The sequence below is a fragment of the Strongylocentrotus purpuratus genome, unplaced genomic scaffold (genome assembly GCF_000002235.5).
Source record: "Strongylocentrotus purpuratus isolate Spur 01 unplaced genomic scaffold, Spur_5.0 spur5_scaffold_17, whole genome shotgun sequence".
Lineage (NCBI taxonomy): Eukaryota > Metazoa > Echinodermata > Echinoidea > Camarodonta > Strongylocentrotidae > Strongylocentrotus > Strongylocentrotus purpuratus.
The window spans coordinates 20,781,473-20,800,183 of NW_022145602.1; the positions used below are offsets into that span (position 1 = coordinate 20,781,473).

The 18,711-nt window shown below is 36.2% G+C and overlaps 1 protein-coding gene across 1 annotated transcript in view; it reads right to left on the minus strand.

The window, feature by feature from the left end:
* LOC589496 (protein kinase C-binding protein NELL2) overlaps positions 1-18,711 on the minus strand; it is a 35,424-nt gene extending 16,713 nt beyond the window's left edge. The window contains exons 1-5 of the mRNA XM_030987901.1: positions 18,451-18,711; positions 8,467-8,601; positions 7,286-7,439; positions 4,262-4,529; positions 2,986-3,141 (exon numbers count right to left, since the gene is read on the minus strand). Of these exons, the coding sequence (XP_030843761.1) occupies positions 2,986-3,141; positions 4,262-4,529; positions 7,286-7,439; positions 8,467-8,601; positions 18,451-18,502 (765 nt within the window). The 5' untranslated portion in view covers positions 18,503-18,711. The remainder of the gene's footprint in view (positions 1-2,985; positions 3,142-4,261; positions 4,530-7,285; positions 7,440-8,466; positions 8,602-18,450) is intronic.

The following is an 18,711-nucleotide window of genomic DNA, read 5'->3' on the forward strand; positions in this document are numbered from 1 at the left end:
GGGGTAGGCTATATTGGCAACAGCCCCCATCATAGTTTATTCTCGTTTTCCCTTTCCATCTTTCCATTTCTTTTTCTGTCATAATGTAGCAATTTATTTTTGAAAATTCATCATAGATTTCAAGTTTTGAAGAATAAAAAAAACATATTAATTGAGCATACATGTATACCATAAAATTACATTTCTTTACAACAGCTATAAGAATCCCAAAGATAAAAATATACATATCACATTATACAGTAGAATTTTTTTTTGAATAATTGGATATTCCAACATGTAGAAACTACAATGTACATTGTATCAAATTTAAAAAAAATTGCTTTCTCTGTACGTCTCTCTCTGTCTCTCATTCTCTATCTCTGTCTGTCTCTGTCTGTCTCTCTGTCTCTCTCTCTCTCTCTCTCTCTCTTTCTGTATGTTGTCCTTCATCTGTCACAAACAATCTTTAGATCCAAGACGGGTTACACAATTACTCCATTCAATAAAGCAACATGTAAATAAATATGATTTGTAAAACAAATTCTATCACTATTAAGTTGTGAAAATGTACATGTATGTAAACCCTTCAGCGACTAAACCTCCCGAAACCGCCCCTCCGTTTTCAACGTGCTTTAGTATCTCTCTGTGGGGTCCACCGTGATAATGTTATACATCCTTACGATGTCTATAGTAGGATTCTTCACAGAAAAATAGGGCATGTTACATATATTGTTCAGAACTATGTCAAAATGAGGGCAATATTGCAACTTCCAGTGAGTAATAGGCCATTTTTACAAAATCTCCAGTTGCTAATGGGTTAAATGCATTTACCTAATGTACAAGCCAAGTCTATATTATGGTTAAAAAAAAGTGTACAGCCCCTGAAAATGACATTTTATTTCTGGACTAAGATCTATTCCGATCTATTCCGATCTATTCCCCTGGTACCAGCGAATAGCAACTCAGAAGCCATCATTACATCCTGGTACATGTAGTATTCCTGAAATGATGAAGGTCATCAAACAAAAGTACACGACCTTCACGTACATGTGTACAGTAGCAACCTTCACGTAATGGATGGAAATCCATTCCAAAAGCTGACTGTCCTACTTAACATCCTATTATTGATAAACCGATGAATCACCAAAGTGAATTCTATGCCAAAATCGATAAAAAGCCTGTTTACGTTTAATTTGTAGAGCACACTTTTAATAGTTCATATTCCTCATTTCCCCTAATAGTGTGATGACTGTGCCCTGTACGGTGCATTCATGTATCTCTTCCTCTCAACATTACTTCCAAACTTGTTTCAAATCATTATTTATATTGAACTTTTTATTTGCTATGGATTGAGGGCCTGGAGTGCCACATTAACTCTTCATATGCCTCACAAATGATCTACCTGTGCCCTATTTATCAACAGGAAGATATACCAAAGACTTCAAGATTATTGGGCGATATTTATTTTGACAGCTCGGCTATAACCAGGGTAATAATGTATTTATTAAAGCACCATGACAGTTGCGTGACGGATATGAGCGCTATTCAAGTGGCTAATATTAGACATGAATTAATGTACGCTTCATTTTTCCTCCACTTTATCTCCCTCTTTCTTTCTCAGCATTCTCTGTTTCAGTTTCGTTCCATTATCAATATTATTTCAAGTTTCCAAAACAAAAGGAGACCTTCTGCAACCCCTAAGTACTTTCTCGTGACAATAATTCCAAACAAGTAAAACAACACAAATCCAAGATTCAAAACTATAACACTTTATATAATGCATATTCAGAGAACAATAGAACAAAAAGCTAGAAGTACAAGTACTGTACATACTGTACATGAAGGTCTACACAGAAACTTCATAAAAGCTTCATAGAGGTCTAACAAGAGCTCTTTAGCAATTTTGTCTATCTTTTGAGTATGCTCAACATAATACTTCCAGAGTTTTCACTAAAATAATCTAACAAAATATATGTATACCCCCATTAAAATTGCAAATGATAATACCCCGGAAAGATCTTTGAATATATTTATGTTCCTACGTATAAATTGTTTTGTTTGAACAGATGTCAAATATGTTATCAAATTGAATGGAAGAAAATAAATGTTCATTTGAATTGAATTGAAAAATGAAAGAGAAACAGAAAGTGATCCTCTCTTGATAACCCTCAAAGGGTCGAGTATGCTAACCCTCCATTCCTATTCAGCCTTCAATGCAGGTGACGTAAGCTTCCCACTAAACAATACACACTTCCTAACCAGAAACCAGTTTAATTACTCTCCAAACACGCAAACATTGCCTTTGTTAACTTGCCTGTGCTTGCATAGACCTGCTCCAACACACAAACCATACCATGCTCATCAAACTAATCAGTGTGTATAGTCAGGGCCCATATTAAGTACTTGAATTATGCCAGTATTTTAATTAGCTTTTTGTTTTAGCTATTTCGTATTCAAATCATATCTAGGTAGTTAACTTTATCAAGCCGACTTTAAAGGGATCTGGTAACTTTGTCTTTGTCTTAGATCCTTTTAAAAAAATCCTTGATTTAGCTCATGCTGCAATGATAATTATAAGCCTTTCGGCCAGTCAGGAACCCCATGACTTTTACAAGCCGATCACCTGTCTGATTATCAAGATATTTATGATTGAAAATCATAATCAAATTTTGCGTTTGCCAAACGGTTTTCATAACACTAGTCTATTGGGGAAAACGAGTACTACAGTAAAACCGGTCACTCAAAGATTTTTACTTTTTGGGCACTTCTTGATCATTTTAAAGCACAATTTTTTTAGAGCTTCAATATTACACCATATCACAGACACCGATAACACGTAGGGCCGTGTATCTCAGATTTAACATAATTGTTAACTGATGCCTTTAATATTAATATTGAAAACATTTATTTTGTTATTAAATTGTACGTTTTAGTTTGTATCACTCATTTGGAGGAATAAAACAGACTTACTATAAAAAAGAAGAAGAAAAAAAAGAGATGACTTACCTTGAGTTCCATCTGATGTAGCAGGTTATCTAGTCTTGTTATAGTCTCAACCATTGTGTGATATTCAGCACATGTAGGGCAGGATCTACCCATGTAAGGACATTGAGCAACAAAGCCTTGAGCAGAGGCTATCAGCTTCACGTCTTGTAATATGCCCTAAAAGTTGAAATCAAAACAAGAGTTAGTTGTAGAACTACAATAGCCAGAATCTTTCACGACATCATTCTAGCAAATTGTTAAGGATAGCCATGCATTTTCAAGGCAAGAAACTCTAGGGAATTGCAAAATTGTAGTGTGAATCAATTGTTTCACGGCATCAAACTTGTGTGAATCTGGAAAATATTGTAGTAGTAGAAGGAGTAATAGTAGATGTAGAAGTAGTAGCTGTAGTAGTAGTAGTAGTAGTGGTAGTAGTGGTAGTTGTAGTAGTACAATATAGTAGCAGTGGTAGTAGTAGTAGTAGTAGTAGTAGTAGTAAAAGTGGTAGTAGAAGTAGTAGTAGTAGTAGTAATAGTAGTAGTAGTAGTAGTATAAGTGGTAGTAGAAGTAGTAGTAGTAGTAGTGAAGTAATAGTAGTAGTAGTAGTAGTAGCAGTAGCAGTAAAAGTGGTAGTAGAAGTGGAAGTAGAGGTAGTAGTAGTAGTAGTAGTAGTAGTAGTAGTAGTAGTAAAAGTGGTAGTAGAAGTAGTAGCAGTAGTACATGTAGTAGGAGTAGTAGTAGTAGTAGTAGTAGTAGTACAGTAGTAGTAGTAGTAGTAGTAGTAGTAGTACAGTAGTAGTAGTAGTAGTAGTAGTAGTAGTAGTAGTAATAGTAGTAGTAGTAGTAGTAGTAGTAGTAGTAGTACAGTAGTAGTAGTAGTAGTAGTAGTAGCAGTAATAGTAGTAGTAGTAGTAGTAGTAGTAGTAGTAGTACAGTAGTAGTAGTAGTAGTAGTAGTAGTAATAGTAGTAGTAGTAGTAGTAGTAGTAGTACAGTAGTAGTAGTAGTAGTAGTAGTAGTAGTAGTAGTAGCAGTGGTAGTAGAAGTAGCAGTGGTAGCAGTAAAAGTGGTAGTAGCAGTAGCAGCAGTAGTAGGAGCAGGAAGAGGAATAAATACAAGAATACATGTAGCAGTATTAGTAGTTCAATGCAAAATAAATTGAAGAGTGTATTTTCAAGCAAGCAAGATTGAGAAGTAGCCCCCGAAATTGTTTAAGAATTTTTTTCCCTGTTCAAAATGTAATTGAAAGGGTATTCAAGAGAAACATGCATGTAATACAAATAATGTGTAATACGCACCTTGAAGTATGTTCTATCCGATCTCTGTCCAACGTAAACCTTTAATCCTGGTTTATCAAAATCTAAATCTGGTAATCTGATTTGTCTAGTGGTATTCTCCTGGCAATCTACGGATAGTTTGAGTTGAGATCCACTGACGGTAACGGCAAGCTTGTACCAGGTCTCAGCTTTGAATGGGTACGGGATGGACTCGGTCAGGACCTGACCGTTGTGCGTGTAGTACAGACGGAATTCATGGTTCCTCGTGCTGGCAAAGATTTCCATGTACCTATTAAAAAGGATCAAATAACATGCCAAAAGTTGCACGAAATAATGATATAATGACTACACAGTGAGCAAGAAATTTTCAATACAGTATAAATACATTTCCTTTATATACAGTTAACAAATGAATTATTCATACCACTTGTAAATTTAGTGTTTTTTGTGTTATTCCTATAAACTCAAGAATGAAAGGTGGACTGGTTGAATTAGGACCTTTGTTAAATACTTAAAATATAAGCTTTATATGTCACATTCTTTTTTTTTTTCACATCCTTTATAAAGTCTAGATTTCATTGTACAAAATACTAACCATGACTAATTCATTCATTTTCTCTTGTTTTAACCTGAGTAGCCTCATCATAAGAATAAAGGCCTCCATATAAAAAAAGATCTGTCTTTTTGTTTGCCAAGCATGTATGCGTCATGCACCATCTCTGTCCACCTTACACTGAATTGTTATTGCTTTGCTCTTCAAAATATTTTTTAAAACCGATTCTGTGAGCGTTTCTTTGTTGACGAGGTTCTTCCATGAAAGCATGGACCCTACCACAAAGGTCCATGATGAAAGCTACATGATGAAGCAACGAGTTACATCATCATCTATAAATAGCTCAAACTCATCCCCAAGAGAGTGATGCTGTTTCTATGGCAACAGGTGAGTAAGAACACTCCTCGTGTGATTCATAGATAGCCTGACAATTAAACGGCATCGGTTGGTAAGTCACATCAAAAGGACAGTATGATGATGAGCGCTGGATAATTAGCAGTTTCCTTCCGTGGTACAAGACCATGCCAACTCAACTGTGGAGGGGAGGGGGGGGGGGGGGGGAGGGGTACATGTACGTTACAAGAGTGCAGTACAGACAGTGTACATCAATATCAATCAGTGAAAAACAGAAGCAGTGAGCAATTTCGCTCTTGCAAGCTCTAAAATAGCTCTGGTAATCTAAAAAAAAACTCTGGTACAAAAAAAAAAGTACAAAATAATTGGCCAAAGGATACAACACAGACCCTGTATGTCAATATTAATCAGTGAAAAACAAGAACGGTGAGCGATTTTTAGCTCTTGTTCCCTTTTTTTTTTGTTAAAGCTACAAAGAGAATACAACAAAATAGGCCAAAGGGTGACTCATATCTTATTCTGCAAATTCAGAAATAATTCCTGCAATCACGAAAAAAAAAAGTGAAATTCACTGATATCTACATGTACATGTACACTGTACATGTACATTGTACAACTGTACTGTAGTGTTGGCTTTATTAGAAAGAAGTCTGGGAGTGAAAATAAAATGTTTGTAGCCCCATTGTACCAGTCAACTATCCCCCTCAAAATATCACTTTATTCATATGTTTATAACTTTCTATATCATTATTTTAACAGCCACAGAGGCCCTTGACAGGAATATAGTGCCTGTCTGAGACAGGGTTGAGTTTTTTTTTTTTTTTAATACTGGAAAATACTGGAAAATACTGGGAAATACTGGGAAATACTGGAAAATACTGGGAAATACTGGTACTGTATTCTACATAAATTGATCATTCTCTCACCCAAGCTCTTTTTTAAAAATTATTTGTGCATAGCACAATAATTCATTCGCAAAGGTCTTATTGATGAATTTGCCATAGCTTTGTTGGGATTTTAAGCACTCTCTTTTTGTGGCTGCATCCAGTAGCAAACATGCCAGGGAGACCTACAACTATACAGTATTTCTCCTGTAGTCTGTCATAAATGCATTAGAGCTGGGCCCCGTCTTACAACGAGTTGATATCAATCGCAACTTATTTGCGATCGTAATCCATCGCAACTATGTACATTAGGAGACTGCAAACTTGCGATTGATTGGAGGACTTACGATTGATTTGGATCAATCGCAACTCTTTGTATTAAAGACAGGGGCCTGATGTCAAAGCAGAGTTAATATAACCTGTATACACGGAAGCATACTGACCTACACGTAATTAGACATTAATTAGTCAAACTAATTAACTCACATCACAATCAGGATATCACAAGTTTCACAACTACAGGAGCTAGATGCTAATCAGGATAGCTCCTAACACAGGTACATTGTGTATTGTGGCTATTAAAGGTAAAGACCAGTTTTGGAAACGCTCCCCTCTCAAAAAATGAAATGGAAGCTCTTATTAATTTACCAATCTTGTGAAAGAATATGTTTTGACTACATGTAATACCCGATCATACAAATTTTGCTGAGAAACCGCCTACTAATTGATATATTTGGTAAAATATTATATCTATTTGGACCTGATAGATATGTCCCGCATGTGTCGCATAGTCCCATATACATCTTTCTGTGTACAGTGCTTTTAACTTTACCAAGACTGGGCCAAGTTTCTTATCATTTTGATGATTCCAGAACCTTGCAGTACACACCAAGACTTATATGCTAGATGATCAACCTTCTCTGTTCGATTCCACAACGTTTCTTTCACAATGCAATTGCATGACCATAACTGGTCTATATCTTTAAAGCATACTAAATTATGTACTCTCATGCACAGTACTTCAGGGAACAATTCTCTTAGACAGCTTATGTTTCAAATCGGTGATGAACCTTTCTTTTAATAAGGGAGGCACAGTGGGCAAAACAGAAAAGTCATTACTTTCTTTCTTTTAATTTGTCTATATCATAATTTCCCCACAAGAAATGGAGTGACTGACTGGCAAGACATGATAACGCACCCCTAAGGGTTTATAATTATGATTGAGGCAATGTTTACAGAGTCATTTTAACTTACCGTATTCTGCCCACAGTAATGGACATGATACTGCCACTGTTTCTCTTCTTCTGATTCACCGTAGCGATAACGGTGAATTCAGGAACCCTCCCTGACAGCAGATTCTTCAACTTCTGATATGTCTCCTCATTGGCTTCAATGGTCCTAGATTCCCCTACAAGAACAAGAAATTAACTCAAAAATTTCATTTCTAAATTTTAATTAAAGCCCCACTGCACTACTTGTAGCTTCTTGCGCCCTCTATATAACAAACAATGCCTAATCGGTGACCATTGGTCCCCCATGATCCTCTTTTTCTTACGTTATTTGAGAGCTGGCCAGTGACCTTGCAGGGTGGTCTAATCCCTCCTTTACACTAGTACGGATGGCCTTTAAATCACAGTATCCTTTTTTCTATTCATCCGCTTACATTTTCCACTCATTTTGTTTGGAACCTCTTCTGTTTTATGATACTATAATATCAACCCTCTTTGTAACTTTTTCATCTACGGGTTAATTATTTTCTGAACATGAAATTATATCATTGAATCATCATTCAACAAGCACCATACATGTACATACTTTACATTTCCCTGAATAATGTTTTCCTCCATTTCCTTCCTTTCGCTCTATCTCTCTCTCTCTCTCTCTCTCTCTCTTTCTCTCTCCCTCTCTCGTTTTTTTCACAAAAACCTGTATCATCATCTCACTTCATATTAAAATCTCTTTCTCTTTCACTCTATACAAAACACATCTTTTAATGAATAAAAAAATTACTTTTTCTATCCTTCCACCTAAATACTGGATGTATCACACTCAATTCTGCCGTCTTTGTTTTTGTTTTTCCCCTTCTTATTACCTTTATCTCTATAAGTTTCTATCTTTCTGATTCTTGTTTTCAACCTTCCCTCCCTGACATTCTGTTTTCTTCTTTTTCCTCTCCATGTCTGTATGTGCACCTCTCCCTCTCACCCCCCCCCCCTCTTTCTCTCTTCCCCCCCCCCCTTTCTCTCTCTCCCTCTCACCCCCCCCCCTTTTTTTCTCTCTCTCTCTCTCTCTCCCCCTTCCCCCTTTCTCTCTCTCTCTCTCTCTCTCTCTCCCCCCTTCCCCCTTTCTCTCTCTCTCTCTCTCTTGTACGCCTTTCTCCCTCTCCATACTTTGCCCATTAGTCTCTCTTCCAGCACAAATGTGTTTGTACATACCTTCAAAATTAAAAGCTGGTCCATAGCTATGTGGGTGCCCTGCAACTTGCGTAACGTCCGGTGAATCTACAGCACTCATATAAACTCCTTGAATCAAGTCTACCTCCAGGGATGGGTCAACTCCAATACTGTGAACTGTAAAATAAAATAATAACAGTTGTTTTATTTAGCACTCAACTGAACTCCAATACTGTTAACTGTAAAATAAAAATAATAACAGTTGTTTTATAAGCACTCAACTTAACTCCAATACTGTGAACTGTAAAATAAAATAATAACAGTTGTTTTATAAGCACTCAACTGAACTCCAATACTGTGAACTGTAAAATAAAATAATAACAGTTGTTTTATTTAGCACTCAACTGAACTCCAATACTGTTAACTGTAAAATAAAAATAATAATAGTTGTTTTATAAGCACTCAACTTAACTCCAATACTGGGAACTGTAAAATAAAATAATAACAGTTGTTTTATAAGCACTCAACTGAACTCCAATACTGTGAACTGTAAAATAAAATAATAACATTTGTTTTATAAAGCACTCAACTCCAATACTGTGAACTGTAAAATAAAATAATAACAGTTGTTTTATAAAGCACTCAACTCCAATACTGTGAACTGTAAAATAAAATAATAACAGTTGTTTTATAAAGCACTCAACTCGAATACTGAGAACTGTAAAATAAAATAATAACAGTTGTTTTATAAGCACTCAACTCCAATAATGAGAACTGGAAGACGAAATAACAAGTTTGTGTTTTTTAAGCACTTAACTCAGGAAGGGAAATATATATTTTTAGACCTGAACTCTTGCGGTCTGTTACATACATGTATGTACTGGTGTCAAAAACTTGTATTTTTATAGATCACCATTGTCCATAGCATAGATACAGTAACATTACACTACAGTATACAGTACATGTAGACAGTTATAGACATTATAGTGAACTACATTATTTCCATGAGATATCGGTACATGTAGTTTGTAGTACAGGTATGTACTACCTCCAAAACTTAAACAGTGTGCATCATTAAACATTTTTAAGCATAATCTAAAACTTCACCTGATGCGGAAGCTTTGATATGACAACTGGACTTTTTTATGAGTGTAATTACTATTGCATTATGTCTTTCTGTGAATTCTGTCTCTCTTTTTATTTTAAGGTGTTAGTTTTTGCATTTTTTGTAGGATGATCTACCTTAAAGTTTCTATAACTTTTAGATAACCCAACCACTTTGTAGTTTCCTTTAGTGTGTTTTCCACTTTTATTGTCTTATCCATAATTATTAAGAATTTTTTATTGCATTCTTCAGAAATTCTGCAGAAATAGACACAGTACATACAAGTTTCGTAGCCCTATAATATACGACAAGCAAAATAATTTTTCCTTCTTTCTTTCCTTTTTTTGAAAAGGGGTAAAGTGACAACCTTTAATTATACATGGTTAGCCCACAGAAAAGTGTTGGCTTGCTAGCCCACCTGTCCAATTAGTTCCTTCTTCATCTCATCAGTGAGATTGTATTGCAATGCTTCCCTGTAATGCAACCCCATGTCTCCCACAATCCGGTCCAATTAAATGAAATGCATCCCTCCTACTCCCACACACTCACCAGTCAATGAGAGCAGAAACATTGGATGGACGCTGAAGAGATTGGATCGACATGGAACAAAACATCTCAATGATCCCACGGGGGCGAATTATCTTGATCAATAGATACTCGAAAACCTTCAGTTTGAGTCAAATTGAGGCGGGGGAAGAACATAAAAACTAGATTGTGAAAGCTTCGCAATCTAATTCTCACCCACTCATGAAATGTACCATACATGTACATGTACATATACGTTTGATTTGATTTGATTTATTGGTTTCTGCATCTTTTTTCTTTTTTTCATCATTCATTTTCATGAACATAATATGGTTTGATACAATATTTTAAGTGTATATAATTTTATACAGATAATAAACGAAATTAAACATATATATTGAATGCATGATTAACATACATGAGATGCAGGAGGTTTACAGAAATAAGCAAAGTAGCTTGACGTGCCCGCAGCCCTCAAGATACAACAATAAAAATAAAAAAGAGTGACTTGCAGAGAAGAAACGAAAGGGGAGAGAATAATACAATAAATCTAATACATCTGCTGATTGAATGCATGTACATGTAATGTGAGCACGCACTGATGATTGGCAAGCTGACAGGTCAATTGACCTCTTCACATTCAATTTCTTTACGTTATTTCCTCGTCTGTACGGTCCTTTCACCATACAATGATTCTTTTACAAGTTTATGAATCAAATTTCTTTAGTCTGAACAGACTGTTGAGGTTTTAAAGATAAAGTTGAGTTCTGGTCAAGCGATTGCATTGTGAAAGAAACGTGGAATCGATCAGAAATGGTTGATCATCTAGCATATAAGTATTAATGTGCACTGCAAGGTTCTGGAATCATCAAATGATAAGAAATTTGGCCCAGTCTTGGTAAAGTTATACAAGCTCTGTACACAGAAAGATGTTTATGGGACTACGTCGGCGACACATGTGCGATGTCTATCAGGTCCAAATAGATATATTAATTTACCAAATAGTAGGCGGTTTCTCGCCAAAATTTGTATCATCACGTATTAGTCAAAACATATTCTTTCACATGATTGGTAATGAGAGCTTCCATTTCATTTTTTGAGAGGGGGAGAGGGGCGTTACCAAAACTGGTCTTTCCCTTTAAACTATAATGGTCTCATGTGAACACAGCTACTGATACAATCATCTTGTCAAGAAAGGGTTGGTATGTGAAGGAGTGTTGGGGGATTACCCTTCTTATCTTACAATCATCTCAGTAGGAGTTCACCACACAAACCACAGAAACCACGAAGAAGACGGCTAGACTTCAGCATCATTTTCAAGGAAATGAGGAACAAATTGATTGAACCAAGACAGTCCTTAAATTACCGTTCCATGATTGAACGTTCTTGTAAACAATACTCTTGTGGTCCTTGACACCTATAGGCATACCTGCCAACTTTCCAAGGCAAAATTAAAGAATCTCCCAAAGCCAAAATTAAGAATACAATGAATTCCACATGCTTTTATACAGATGTTTTCAGGAAAACAAGTTCAAAATGGGTTCATAACACTAGTTTGGAGGCCGACAAATACATGTAGGAATCATTCCTCCAAAGTAGGAAACTAGGAATGGTTGGCAACCATGCTGCATGTATTCCTGTTCGGATATTTTCTCAGTCAACCCTCTTTTCCTTCCTTAATTTTGCTACTTTTTATAGCCTTTTGTCTACAATTAAAATACATCATATACCAAATAAAGCCTGAGTGATTTGATTGTAGATGAAAGAAGGCTTTGATATATGAGAAGATGAATGAAGTAAGCTCATTTAGATGAGCTTACTTAATCTCATCTTAGATTTATAGGATTGATGTTATTAAGTTATAAAAAAAACTTAGTGAGGCACTCAAAGAGGAAAGAAATAAAAACACTCAAGATACAGCATGAGAATACATAAAGGCCAATAAAACTTGATTGAGAGTTTCCCAGTCACATTTTTCTTCAGCCCATAATGAGGCAACTGTTTCATTATTCATTGTTTGTAGAATTCCTTTATGTTAACCTTTTTATGTACATGTACACTTAATTCACTTTTGTGAATATTAGACCGAATGGGTAGTACTACATGTACTGGTACAGCTACAGGTGTACAAGTATGTACCTGTAATTAGACCTACATGTATATTAGACAAAATGAATATTAGTCTACATGTAGATGATTACTACTTATTAGACCAAATGATATTAAGTAGACCAAATTATTATAAGACTAAATGTATATGTGGAATGTAGTCTGCATGTATGTAGACGCAGGCGCGGATCCACGGGCCCAATTCTATCGGCCCGGCTATGGCAAGCCTATTGTGTAAAAACTAGATATACTCAGTTTATCAGAAAAACTGTGTTTATCAATGATAAACTCAGTTTATCAACTAATAAACTGAGTTTTTCTGATAAACTGAGTTTATCAACTGATTAACTCTGTTTATCTGATAAACTCTGTTTATCTGTTGATAAACTGAGTTTATCATTGATACACTGAGTTTTTCTTGATAAATTGAGTTTATCAACTGATAAACTGAGTTTATCAACTGATAAACTGAGTTTATCAACTGATAAACTGAGTTTTTCTGATAAACTGTGTTTATCTGTTGATAAACTGAGTTTATCTGAGAAAAACAGAGTTTATCTGAGAAAAACAGAGTTTATCTAGTTTTTACACAAAGGGCTTGCCATAGCCGGGCCGAAAGAATTGAGCCCGTGGATCCGCGCCTGTGTAGACGGCCTAGGAGCGGGAGTAGACGGTAGACCATATGTATGGGAATAGACCCATTGGATAGTAGATGAACTGGTTGTAAACCAAACAGCAATAAACCAGCATGTACAGCTACACATGTATCATATACATGTACATATACTGTATGTTGAGAGAGCCAGAAGGGCAGTAACTCTCTGTTACAAATTACTTACAATAAATTACATTTTATGAGTTAACACCTTTCTGCTTCTCAACAGATGATATGGAGCCAAAACAGGGTATTTTTAACTGCATGTGTTGTCTTGAATCTAAGGTACATGTATGAAAATAAATCAAGAAAAAAAAAGAAAGTTATGATTCATCAAAGTTCATTTCTATTTCTAAGGAGAGCGAAACAGAGTGAAACTGATTGAAATCTTCCTGCCACAAACACCAGACATGGTATAAGCCACTCATAAATCATGGACTCTAATAACCCCTCATTTTGAATGACATTTCCAAGATATTGATCTTCTGAACCGGGATTAGATTTCATTTCTTGCTCAAGAGAGAGAGAGCCCACTTCATACTCGTAATATAAACATACAGGGGCCAAAACATGAGGCCTGCATGTCTTCATCAGATCGAGATTACCGAATAGCCCGCTATTTCTGATTTGGGAAATAGTCCCGAAGTTACAAATTGCGTCTCAGCTCGAAAGTTGAAACTCGAGCTCGAGAAATTAGCTCAAGATATTTTGCTCAGCATTCGCGCATACATGTAGTGCAAGTCTTCGGGCTGGTAAAGACGCACCTGACAAATAGCGGGGAATTTTGCAAACAAACTAGCCCAAGATACCTTGGGATGTTTATCTCAACCAAATATCCCGCTTATTGCAACTTCGGGTTAATGAAGACGCAAATTATTAAACTGGATAATTTGCGATCGGGGTAGTTGAAATAGTGGGATATAATTTGGCAAATCTGAAACAACCATCAAAAATTTACAATGTCAATTTCAGTGATATACTGTACATGTACACTGTATGGAGGTTTATGGGTTAATCAGGAAGATGGAAATCCACCATCGCTTTTAATCAACTAGTTATTGACTATCCCACCGATGAGTTCTGTTCACACTCAATACCTAGATTCGAGACTAATCACATGTTGTGAACAGGTCTTTTCATTTTCCCTGGAGCATTCTTCAGTTCAAGTGATTAGAAATGTGAGGAATGTCAGCCAGCTAGCTACTGTTCTTTTCAATCATGCAATTTCAAAGGTGTGCTACAAACAAACGTATGAACGATATCATTATGTACATTTCATTATGACAAAATCTAACGTGGGAGGGGGTCATTTTCATATGCAGCTACTGTTTTATGGAATAACTTGCCGGAATACCTTAGAAATGTAGTTCTAAAGTCTGAACATATGAAAATTTCAGAAGTAATTTGAAAACATACTTATTTAGCACTTTGTAAAATCTCAAATTCATGAACCCAGTGCACTATTTCCACTCTTTCTCTATTCTGTTCAGTAAAGCGCAATTATGCCTACTGGTACATGTGTTAAATGTGGCTATGCACTATATACAAAAACGTTTAGTTATTATCATTACTTGGCAATTTCTTTGTTCTAGGAGTAAGAGCAAATCCTCAGTCAACTTGAAATCACTTTTAATACATGGAGATATTAAATACATTTGACTTTGGTGTACGAAATCCTGATACCGGTATGCAGTTTCTTCAATAAACTACGGTAGGCCTTATCTCACCCTTTCAAAACAGGATTCATTTTTTAACGGGCTAAATTGATCACATATTATTCTTCAAATAGGCAACAAAAATGTGTTTGCTTTATTGCTACAAATTTACATGTGTGTACAATGTTAAAATAAAAAGTCAATGTATCTGAAAACAATAAACATGGGCGAGAATGTCATAGAAAAGTTGGAACAAATGTCCAAATTTGATCTGAAAATAATGACTTAGAATCGCTCAATATGTTACCCATTTAAGGATTTTTGAAGCTTATTTTCTTCTTACAAAATCCTGGCATGAAACACAATATACATCATTAACAAAAATAGATGAATTTTGGGTCATTTCCGCTCATGATGCATCTCACCTGGCAGATTTGTTTTAATATCAAAGGGCTCTGAATCAAAAGTTATTAAGCCAAACCACAAAATATGGAATGATTTTCTCAAACTTTACTGTCCAAAACTTGTTAAAGCCCCCCCCCCCCCAAAAAAAAAAAAAAAAAAAAAAAATCCTTAAAGGCCATTCCTCAAAATTGATTTCCCTTTTCAGATTGGATCAAAGAAATTATAAAACAAATGCTCTCTCATCTCTGGTATATAGCCATGCTCCAAGTTATCTTGAATAGAATGGATGTCACAAGTAGCACTGTTCAATGCAAGTTTTGATTTACATGTACACCAAGTATGGTCACGGTGTTCAAATAAATTGCACAGTGTACATGTATTTACATTGTAGTCCTGCACATAAAATCTCCCTGGGTTTGTGCTTTGATATCGTGGACTCTATGGATAATGGTACTAGAAGAACAAACAAATCTCATGTCTAAGTCTTCCATAGTATAACCTTCACTCAGTCATCATCAAACTACCCCCTTTATATAGCCCTGACAGTGATTGGAAGGCTGAAACGATCTCCTCAATTAAAATCATAATGGGTGACTGGATGTCACAAATGCTAGCCAGAACCAGAGTGAGTACTCTCACTTTCAGGCTCACAGACTTTAGCCCTTCTCATCAGATATACAGTAACTATGGTCTTCATCAAGACTTGTTGATTAGATCATCTACTTTCACTGATCATGAAAGACACAAGTACATGTAGAAATCACAATCACAAATAATGTACTAATTATGGGAACAAGCATTTTCAGTTAACTTGGGAATATATACGAGGCTCAATAGACTGGTTTACTTAATATACATGTACGTACATGTATTCAAATGTTATGCATACTGTTAAACGAAAGTTGTTCTTGACAATCCAAAAAGCTTGCCTCAGGCTTGCCTAACATAGCCATAAGTAATGTATGGAGATTGGATTCAAAGTATGTTAGTTCATCATACAGGTTAATGGAATAACTTGTCAGTAAGACTAAGTCCTCAGAAAAGATACATCCATGAATTGAAACATATTATTAAACCAGTCTATTGGTCTGGAGACAAGACTAATAAGAAAGGACTAATTGAGGTAGGGATAGATTGACCAAGTTCAATTTCATGGAAGAATAGCGTGAGTAATCAGTTGAGAGGCCCCATCTAAGGCTTGCAAAACTCATACAAAGCACACTGACAATGCATATACGCTACCCTGACTAGGCCATACTCATCTACAATACTCACAAATTCTAATTAAACAAAACTAATACAGTACCGGTATGTATTCACCAATTTCCTTTTATAATTTGACGTTAGTCTTGTTTAAGAAATAATAAAAATAAAAACACAATACAGTATAATAGAACTTGGTAGTACAAATGAAGGCTGGAGTTGAGGTGTTTGAGAGTCAAGTATAGATTTAGGATGTGTTGCAATAATTTTAGCAATAATTCACAATGTGACATGCAACAACATACAACAGCAAACAATAAATGAACATTGTATGATAGCTTTTCCATTCAAATAACAACTTCTGCAATCAAAAAGTAAACTGGAAAATGATGACTGAGACATTCAATAGGACCAGTCAATCAAACTGATACTAAATCTTACATAACATGAAGGAGAATGCAATCTAAATAGTGGTGTGACCAACCAAAGAGATACCTTGGACCAACTGACCCATAGACACAATCGTTACTTGGTAACTACCAGTCACAGATAATACAAGCAGTAGTGCAGTACATGTACCAAATTCCATCGACTGAAATGTAATTTCCTCGTAGCAGTGATCAATTTAATTCTACATTGCAAACACAATAGGTGGGCCATGGGTAGGTCATTTGATCTCGGGGGAATGAACGCACAACAGGAGAGAGAGAGTTTATATACAGTATGTATGGGGGTGACTGTGACACTGACAGAGACAGAAAAGAGACATAATGTAGAGAGAGAGAAAGAGAAACAGACAGACAGAAACAGAGAAATAGAGAGACAGACATAGAGAGAGACAGACAGACAGACACAGAGACAGAGAAATAGAGAGACAGACGGACAGACACAGAGACAGAGAAATGGAGCAGACGGAGAGAGACAAAGAGAGGGGGAGGGAGAGACGGAGGGGGGGGGGGGGAGAGGGAAAATAATATCGAAAATGAGAATGACAGAGAGAAGGGGAGAGAGAGAGAGTGACAGACAGTAAAGGATTGAAAGGCTAGAGAGCTATATACTGTACATGTATAGAAAGCGAGGGAAAAAAAGACATGAGGGCAGAACAAGTGAGAAAGAATCGAACAGAAAGAGAGAGAAAGAGAGGAAGAAATTGGCAGACAGAGACAGAAATATGGGGAGAGAGAGGCAAAGGGATGAAGAGGGAGAGAGGCAAAGAGGAAGAAATGGACATTCACTGTATAGTGAAAGGGGGAGACAAAGAGATGAAGGGGGGAGCACAGAGAGGGAGAAATGGACATATATAGTGACAGAGAGAGGGAAAGAGGGGTGGGGGAGAAAGAGAGAGGGAAAGAGGGAGACAAAGAGATGAAGAGGGAGAGAGACAGAGAGGGAGAAACACTGAGGAAAATGAAGGACTTTTGCCATAATCCTGTTGAGTCTTCCCACAGATCCAGCAATGGATCTATTGTATTAAGGAACGAACTCTTTGCAGTGGTGTACTGATGAACTATGGGAGGGCATTACAAGATATTGTCTTACTAAGGAGCCCGAAAAGACAGGTGAATACAGGTGAATATATGTATATGCCTCTAGGCCTCTGGCATAACATCGTGACATACATTTTTTGTGCAAGTCTGAAGAAATGATATAGACAAAGTATAGCCTGTCACGTCTAATAATTTAGGACAAAGTACATGTAGGAGCATGTCACATCAATGTAGTAACTTAAGAAGGGTCTAACTTTAAAATGTATATGCATTTTTAGTCTTAGTCTACTAACTTTAGTGTGGGTATATACATGTACATCCACTAATTGCACTGGCGCTGGCCATGGATAATTTTGTGCACTTCTCCGACTCATTACGATATCAATATGTCACTAGACTTTCTAGACTAGGTTAGGCCTATAAATTACATTTACTTTGTAGTCGTACAAAACTTGGTTTTAAATGGCAATTTTGAAATGGAAAATATACATTAGTAATCTTATTTACTGTAGGGTCTACATGAAGAAAATCACAAAACACTTTTTTTAATTATAATTTCAGAGCTGAATTTTACAGGAAATTGAGAAGAAGAAAAAATTGCCTCTGGCTCTGCAATGTTTTCATTGAATCTTTGCTCACGTCACTCTACTTAATTGCTCTGCCTGCATACTAGACTACTTGTGAAGTTGTGTCAATCAGTTACAATTAATTTAGCCCAAGACTCACTGAACAACATTAGAATTTGAAAATATACCACATACAATTACAACAGACACATGTTATGGTACGTGTGGGACCGAGTCCATACATGAAGGTGCCAAACAAGTGACTTGGCCCCCTCGAAACCGAACAATCTACAGTAGGGGTCTAGTCTCGTCTTACCTGTCGTAAAAAGACAGCAAACTGCCACCATAATCCCTATCATGGTGGACATCCTCGATTTTCCTTTTGTAAGCAGCAAACCACCCCAAAATATTAGATCCTCTCTAGATAATGGCCCAAGTCGATGATTTTTGGTATAGTCCCAGTAGATAAATGTCCTCAGTTTGTTCCCATCAACTGGTCTCAACGTCGATTCCTCTAGCTCTAGCTCTTCCAACTGCAGTGTAAACTTCAACACTGCATTGTTGTCTTGCTAGCTGT